Raw genomic sequence first — 8,701 nt, 5'->3', positions numbered from 1 at the left:
TGTTGAGGGACATCACCCTTGATGGATTCCCACTACAGGTCTGCTCCGAACTCACATGAGAACTGTCCAGCTCAGCTCAGGAGCTCAGAAAGGCTGTCAGGAACCACTAGGGCAATACGGGGTCATAGCAGCCCTGCTTGTGGCCCCTCTCAACAAGGCACAGCAAGGCAACGTGACCCCACAGGGTCAATGAGGGGACCAGGCAGCAGCTGAGTGGGACAGGCAGCCCCTCCAAACCATAAGCCTTTATTTGTTGTGCAGACAAAACAGGCAGAGTCACAAAGCAGTCCAGCCAGGCCTTGGCTGAATATCAGCAGAGAGGGCAGAAGGGTTGGAAACCCAGAGCACAGCAGGAGAATGCCATCATCCTGAGCCTGTGTGGGTCTGGGATTGGGAAATCTGGCATACAAGTCCTGCTTCCAGGAAAGCAAAAATAGAAGCAAAGCTTGAAAAAAAGGACTACAGAAGGCCAAATTCAAACGCCTTACAAAAGCAGTAAGCAAAAGCTGGGAGGTGAAGGGGCTGAGGATTGAAAATATTCAACCCTTCTTGACCTCCTGTTTTCCTCTTGCCTTGCTGAATTGGATAAATTGCATGGGACCCCCATGCTGGTAGTCACAGAAGAGCCAGGGGACATGGCAGCCATCAGCACTGGGCTGGGTTATCCTTCCCATTTTCTCCATTTCCTCACTGCTCTGGATGTCCCCACGGTCCTGGCTGGGGCTGAAGTGACTGACCTCCAGCCTAGCCCCCTTTACCTATGGCGAAAAAGGGCACCCAGTGTCAGAGACAGGCTGGAGCCCAGGGCAGTGCCTGCCACAGCCCAACACTTTCATCTCAGCTGTGCCCAGCCACAGGACCCCAGAGGTGCTTGTCAGTGCCGAGACGAGAGCAGCAGCATCTCAGCCTGACCCTCCTGAGACCCGTCCCTGCAGATCCCTGGTAGGGATGGCGCACACACGGGTCCCTCAAAGACCTGAGCCTTTGGGATGCCTGTCTTTGCTCACCCCTGCCCCTGCTCCAGGCTGGGAGCACTGCCTGGAACCAGACTCTGCTGCCATGTGGGGCTCAGTGGGCAGAGCCATCCTGACCATCCCCAGCCAAGGCAAATGGGGAGATGTGTCAGTGCAGTGTATGAGCTGCTGCTTCTCCTGGGGCTCAGGTCCTCCTAGGAGATTGCTGCCTCATCCCAGCTGTCCCACAGCCCTATAGTCCCCTCCGTGATGGTTGTCTGCAGAATTGCGTTTTCCTACCTTTTTAGTTACCCTCCTTAGTTTTGTTGGGCAAATACTTCCTTTTCCTGGAAAGGCAAAGGGGAGTTCTGGGTAAGAGACTGGCATTGTGCATGTCCCTGCTGAACCTGTCCGATTCCTACTCACCTGGAGATCACAAGCCACAGGATAACTGCAGCCACGAGGAGGACTGCCAAAAGCACAACCAGTCCAATCGCAATCCCATGCCACGAGCCTGCAGTCTGCTCTGCAACTAACACAGAGCCAGGGGTGAGTGCCACAGCCTGGCCTCCTGCTCGCAATGGCCCCAAGAATGGCAAAGGGTATGTGCAAGTGTGTAGGCCTGTGTCCTGGCTGAGGCTTCTTCTGGGAGGGAGGATCACCCCATGTGTGGGAATCTTGCTCTGTTCCACGTGAGACCCAGAAGCTCCTGCCCTGTGCCAGCTCATTTCCAGGGAAGCTGCCAGGCTGGCAAAAGGGAACACGCAGGAGAGAGGCTTGGGCACCACGAGCAAGGAGACACTTACCAACAGAGAAGCTGTAGCAGACACAGGTGAACTTCTCTGCCTGTTGGAGGAGACAGGAGGGAGAGCTCAGCCCACTCGTGCAGCACTAGCCTACCTGGCAGCACAGGTCCCCACCCAGGGCCACCGAGTGAGCCGGCTGTGGCCCAGGAGCCCAGGGACACCATCCTGCCCAGGCACGGGAGAGGAGTGTGCCCTCACAGCCAGCCCAGATGCAGCGAGGGGCCCAGCCCCGGCCGGCAGCATCCCCAGGGAGCAGGAAGCCCCGCGATGGGTACCTGCGGCGAGAGGCGGACGAGGCGCAGGAGGGCCGTGTAGTCGCAGCCCGGGCGGAGGGCAGCGTTGTGGTGGCCCTGCCCGCGGCTGCCGTCGCCCAGCACGAAGTCCGTGGGGCGGTGAGGTTGAGAAGAGCGGCCAGGTAGACGCTGCCATTGAAGAGCTGTGGCTGCCCCGCGCAGATGCTCTCCGTCACCGAGCCGTCGTGCGTCGTGGCCACGATCAGCTGGTGCTCCCTGCAGGGCCCAAAGTCGGTGGGACGGGGGGGACAGCGGGGACAGTGGAAAGGAGGCGTCTGCAGGCCAGCGCTGGCGTGGGGAGAGCCATGCCGGGGCTGCAGAGCTGCGGGAGCTGCGCTCACCTGGCTGCCTCAGAGGGACGGGCGATGGGGCGCAGGGGGAGCACGGCCGTCCCTTGGGATGGGGCGATGTCGCGGACGCTGCGGCAGCTGATGCCCTGGGGGTGCGGGGTGTCTGGAGGGGAACACCCGCCGAATGAGCACGGGCAGGGCTGTGCGAGGAGCAGGGCCAGCCTCGGGCAACGCAGCTCTGCCGAGCGCAGCTCCTCCGTGCCCAGGCTCCTGGGACAGCGACACAGCAAAGCTTACCCGAGCTGCCGGTGGGAAACTCCCTCGCCAGCGCAGCCCCGGCTCCAGCAGCCGTCAGTCCCCGGATCGTCACCGCGTAGCTGCGGCCAGGGCTGTGCTCCGGCAGCCGGTGCTCGGTGATGGAGCCATTGAGCCGCAGCCGCTCCATCTCCAGCACGCCGCTGTCCCCGGCGTTCCTGGCCGTGATGCTCAGCTGCGGACAGGAGACACAGCTGGAATGCAGCAGCTCCCAGCTGCCCGCTGGGAAGGTGCCTGCAGCTGGCAACGGCCCTGCCAGCCTGCCCTTCCGTGTGCCTGGCCCGGTGGGGAAGGCTCCGGAGAGGAACGGGCAGGAGCCTCAGCCCCACGCGGGGACCTCAGAGCAGAGAAGAGGAGAGGAGGATTTGGAGCCAACACTCGGGATGTGCGAGCAGCAGCCTCTGTGAGCACAGGGCTGAGCCCCTGTGAAGGGAAGAGGGATGCTGTTCGTTTGAAGGGCTGTAGATACATGTTCTGAGCCCGAGGACAGGTCATCCCAGATGCATTGCAACACGAGAGGCACTGTGGTGACATCCTCCGCAGGAGGAATCTCTTTTCTCTTGTGTAAGGTTGGACTCTGAAGGCTTTCTCTAAGAGAAAAGGAGAAGGACTAAAGTTTCCATAAGTAATACAGATGAAAGATCCCCATTTGCCCATGCATCATCTGAATATGTCATGAGATCCCTGGCCATTCTCACTTGATGCCTTTACAGAAATATATTCTGGGCTTATGCAAAAGAGAAGACAACTGAAAGTGGACAGAAAGGACTATTTTCACCAACACTGGTGTCTGAGAGCAGGTGAGCTGAACAGGCTCACAAAGTGTTGTCAAGAGCTTGTCTGACAGTTTCTACAGGAAAGAGCTAAGAAACAGCATGCAACGTCCCTGTCACACCGTGGAGACCTCTGTCCTCTGTCAGAGAGGGCCTAGAGCACTCTGAGAACGATCTCACCAGCACACACACCCCTCCTACTGCTAGAGAGCAGAGCTGTGCTGCGGAACGTGTCCCAAATCCAGAGACAGAGGAGATGCTTCTAGCCGTGCATTGAGGAAAACTCCACAGAACAGTGCAGCTCTCTGTAGGAGAGACTTTCAAGAGGGACTTTCAGAGAATTACTCAAACCACAGGCTTTTCTGTGGCAGGAACCAGAAACAAGTATGCAAGAGACACAGGAAACCCAGGGATGCCACCCCAGAAGACACATCACCAAGTCTTGCAGACCAATCTTCAGATGTTTGCCAAGCCCAAAGCAGAGCAGAACTAGGAATTAAGCCTAGAGGACCTGAAGAACTCACCAACTCTCTGGGCACCTCCACAGCATGACACATGTTGAGAATGAAATAGAAAATGTTTGTGCTCATCAAAGCCAGATATTCACAGGCTGGGAACTGTGGCTCATCCCAGCTGTCCCGTTCCCACACTTCCCAGTCTGCCTGCACACAGCTCCAGGCCCGGAGCTGAAGGTCTGCCCTGGTCCCTTGGTACCTGGTATCCGATGATCTCCCCTTTGCAGGAGGGCAGCGCCTTCCACCTGAGAGAGCCCCTGTTGGGATCCAGCCACAGCTCCTCCGGTTTGTCCGGCACTGGAAGCACAGACGGTGGGGTCACACACAGGGCCATGAGCAGGGGCTGAGGCCAGAGGAGGGTGCAGGCAGCTCCTGGCCATGGGACAGGCTGCAAAGGGACTCCCAGGAAGGGTTTGTTCCCTGCAAAGGCTGCACGTGCTGCAGCAGGGGGAAGCACAACAGTGGGGTGTGGCATGGGACAATGAGAATGGGACGTGCCCTGCTCAGGGCTCTTCTCACAGCCCCTTCCCCAGAGCTGCCCAGGATTCGAGCAGCCCTGATCCCAGGCACATCACTGCAGGGAGCAGAGATGCTCTGCATGAGCTGACAGGTGAGGAGAACATCTATCCACCTGTGACACAGCTCTGGACTGTTCTTCGTCTCTGATATTCCGTTCACATACCTGTTTCCTCTGTCATGAACAACCATGAGAAAAGGGTTTCATTGGGGGGCAGGCTGATGGTGACACTATACTCAGTGAAGGGCTGCAAAGGAGAGCAGGTGAATGTTCCTGCCTGGCCATGTAACATCTGCTCTCCATTCACCTCCTCAGCCTCACAGGGAGGAGAGGAAGGCGCTGCCAGCCGGCACATGGCCCTCATGCCCTGGCAGGCATCAGGGAACCTGCAGGTCCAGTTCAGTTTGATGCTGGTGCTGGAAATCTCAAAGGTCCCGGGGACAACCTGGAGGACTTCTGTGAAGGAAAGATTGCCAGAAGGTCACTCTCTTCCCTTCCGCTCCCAGCCATGCAAGGATGCTGCAGTCAGACAATCTTGCTCATCACACAGCCCGGTGGGAGGGAAAGGGAGAGACTGAAGGTGGTCACTGCAGCTCTCTCAAAGGGGAGCAGGAGGAGTTGGACAGGAATGAATGTGGGTGAGTGGGGGAACTACTGCTGCTCAAGCAATTTTCCCCATCGATTCAAAACTGAGGTGTCTGTGTGTCCCAGAATCTCTACAGTCCAGCAGGTACAGCTCTGCTCTCCCTTGGAGGGAACATGAATGCCCTAAGCTGTGAGAAGAGGGTGCCAAGCCTGCACCCACCATTCCACAGAGCCTGGAGGGGGCCCAGCCCACATGGAGCAAGCTGTGGTGCTCACAGCTGCACTGTCTGAGAGGACACAGGCAGCAAAGCCCTCTGATCCTGCTCAAACTGTGATGCTGTGTGCTGGCCACAAACCCCACCACACATCCCTCCCCCATGCTCTTCTCCTTTGTGCACATCAATTTGCCAGAAGCCCACAGGGAGACCCTTATCACTGACAACCTCAGTGGTGATCCACAGGCTGGACTTGACACTGCCTTCAGCAGCACTTGCCATTTCCCCAGGCAGCACTGAGCCACAAATCTCCTGTGCCCCCCAGCCTGCTTTCCCTGTTCAGGGAGGGCAGAGCAAGGCAGCCAAGAGGGCTCCCAATCCATTCCTTACCGATGCACTCTACGCTGGACCGAATGCGGGCCCAGGCACCTTTGGAGTCTCTTCCATTCCAGATTTCTCTGTACACAGGTTTCCCACGAGTGAGAGACTGGACTTCGCTTGAACATTTGACATGGGTGAAGGATGGCTGGAAACCTTCAGGACAACTCAGCATCACTTCTTCATTGTTCTTGTAATTCTTCTGGTCTGGTGCCAGCTGGAGTCTGGAGTCCCACAGGGGCCTTTGGCACATTTCTGGCAGAGGTGAAAGTGGGTGTTATTTGGGCTGGAGGTGATGAGATGGGGTATGGGTGGGTGGTGGGAGACAAATCCCCAGCAACTCCTCCAGCCAATGAAGGGGGAGGGAAGGTGACACATCCATCTGCTGGGATGTGACCTGCAGGCAAGAGGTGTTGGGAAGGGGCTTTCTTTGTGCATGGAAATTGTGAAGGATCACTCATCTGTGAACCTTCCCCATTCACCCTTGTGTCCTGGGCACCATATTCCCTTCTCCACAGCCCACAGCAGGGAGATTCCCAGGACAATCACCCCTGCACCAGGAGACGCCCTCCAACCTCTCATTCAGGCCTGTCACCCAGCCCAGCTCAGCTGGCATTTGCTGGCCCGTGGCACCACCACTCCTGCTGGGATGCATGTCCCTTCAGCCATGGCTCATCCCTCCCACAGGGATCAGCCATGCCCCTGTGACACTTCTGGGCTCCCTGTTCTCACTCACTCAGTCCCTTGGCCGCTCTCCTCCTGCCCCACACCGCTGGGTAGTGGGACAGGAGGTGAGCAGTGCCTTCTCCATTCACATCTCCTGCTTTACCAATGCCCCTGCCCTCTTCTCCTGACACAACCCTTCCTTCTCACCAAATTCTCCATCCTCCAGGCTGAGTAGACACAGCTGGTCCCAGCAGTTTGTCCAGTGCTGCAGGGGGAGGCTTTGTGGCAGTGATTGTTCCAGACAAGAACACTGGCTCCTGGAAGGAGCTCTTGCCTGTTCAAGCTTCTGCAAGAAGCTTTGTGAGGCCTGAAAGGGCTTAAAATACAATCTTCCTTCTCCCAAAGGGGCAGGCAAGGGATCTCACAAGGTTCAGATCAACCTCTGAACAGCCACAAAGGGAAATGCTGGTGACAAGCCACTTGTGCTCAGGCTTTGCTCTCAAACAGCCCCGATGGCAGAGGACCAGAGATGCCCAGCTGAGCACCACAACCAGCAGCATTGTCCCCTGGCACACCACCATGACCCACCTCATGCTGAGGTACCCAGCCACTGATCCTGCCCCAGCCCATCTGCCTGGCAAAGCAGCAGCAAATTCCCTCTTGCACTGCTCTCAGCAGGCACAATGTCCCTCAGGCACACCTGGGGATAGGATGTGTACAGAAAGTGACACCTCTTCTCCCTGAAGACCCTTCCCCTGATTCACAGTGTGTGAACTGATGCCCAACTCATGCCCATTGTCTCCAGGGAATGATGGGCAAACTGGTTTTCTGAAGAGTGTGACCCATCACCGCACATGCAGCCCAGTCCTGTCTGTCCCACAGAGCCCCAGTGTACACTGCATTGTAGCTCCTGTCCCTGGGGCCGAGGCAGTGGGTGCCCCAGCTGACACAGCCCTCAGGAGTCCATCTGGGCTCCAGCCCAGGGCTGCAGGCAGTGAAGATGAATATTCAGCTTATAGGAGGAAAGGCAGCAAAGTCTTCCAAGAGGAAGAACCACTTCTTACCTGTTCCCTGAGGCACTACCTGGATGTTGAAAAGTTCTTCCTGGCCATGTGCTGACAGCAGAGATGCAAGGGCCAGGAGAAACCTCAAAGCCAGCGACTGCAGGGCCATTCTAGCATGAAGTCCCCAGGCAGGACTGAAATCTCAGCCCCACTTGCTGCCTCTGAGCCCAGGCATCTGTATCTGACTGCAAGGCTTGCAACCACAGGAAGGAAACAGATGCATCTCCTCATGAGATACAGGAGGCTTCCTCTTTGGCCAGGGAGCCTCCCATCACTGTCAGCACTTCTGCCTTTTGATATCTTTTTGCCCCAGGAGCATCCAGGCTCTGGGACTCAACAGAAGGAACCTTGTCACCAAGATCCCAGAGTTTCCTCCCAAAACCCTCCTAGTTACCAGGGCATTCAAGAAGAATTACTCCTGTTTCTGAGGTAATATCCAAGTGCTTCCTGACACTGCGTGGGTTTTAGAGTGGTGATGAGTCACTTCCCCTCAATGATCACAGGAGATGGAGGACCTTTGAGAAAGCACATAAAGAGCTGGTCAGAAGCACAGATAGGAATGGGGGCATGAACTGCAAGGAGTACTTCAGTGCCTGAAACAGTCTGCAGTCCTTCTGAAAGAAACACTCAACCCACAGCCTCTCTCATCCTTCCCCGCTTCTCTATCCTCAGCTGCCGCCTCCTCCTCCTGCTCCCTCTCAGCCTCGCAGCACTCTCATCTGTCCCCAAGTGTGCAGACCACGCTGCCCTACAGTGCCAGCTGTGTGCTTGAGAAAACACTCACAGTACTAAACCATGCCCCTTGCTCATCAGCAGCCACTGCTTTTCTCTTCCTCCAGAACCTCCCATCTACTTTGGATGTCTCGGATTCCAGAAGGCTGGGTGATCAGACATGGGGGGGCTACAGAGGAACAGAGACCATACTTGTCCGTCAGCTCTGCCTGTGGCACACGCACAGGACACACTCCTGCCCAGGGTGAAGGGTGGTCTGCTCATGGCTCCCCTCAACGAGGTGCAGTTAGCTCAGCACCCACAGGGAACAGCACCTCACAAGGGCAATGAGGTGACGAGGCAGGAGCTGGGGGACAGCAGGTAGCCCCCTCCAAACCACAAGCCTTTACTGGCTGTCTGGACAGAGCTGGTGGAGTCATGAGGCTGACAGCCCAGGGTATGACTGGCTATGGGGATATGGCGTGGGAAGCAGGGCAATCGTGGAGGTGGCAACTCTTCTCCCCTATCCCAAGCCTGCTCATTCCTCTTTCTCAACCAGCAGCAGCCACACAGGGTTCAGTTCCTCTTCCCCTCTCTGCCCAGTACCCACAAAAAGCAGC

General features: G+C 57.0%; 1 protein-coding gene across 1 annotated transcript; it reads right to left on the bottom strand.

The window, feature by feature from the left end:
- Positions 1–210: 210 nt before the first annotated feature.
- Positions 211–7,584, bottom strand: LOC120411507. Its single transcript, XM_039567160.1, is given in 12 exon segments — positions 211–758; positions 1,254–1,300; positions 1,380–1,485; positions 1,760–1,799; positions 2,035–2,150; positions 2,153–2,268; positions 2,394–2,505; positions 2,640–2,832; positions 4,145–4,242; positions 4,628–4,918; positions 5,653–5,895; positions 7,371–7,584. Coding segments are annotated over 11 exon segments (1,467 nt in total). The 5' UTR covers positions 7,480–7,584; the 3' UTR covers positions 211–758; positions 1,254–1,257.
- Positions 7,585–8,701: the final 1,117 nt, after the last annotated feature.

This window comes from Corvus cornix, chromosome Z (genome assembly GCF_000738735.6).
Source record: "Corvus cornix cornix isolate S_Up_H32 chromosome Z, ASM73873v5, whole genome shotgun sequence".
NCBI classification, from domain to species: domain Eukaryota; kingdom Metazoa; phylum Chordata; class Aves; order Passeriformes; family Corvidae; genus Corvus; species Corvus cornix.
This window is presented reverse-complemented; position numbering and strand designations above follow the sequence as displayed.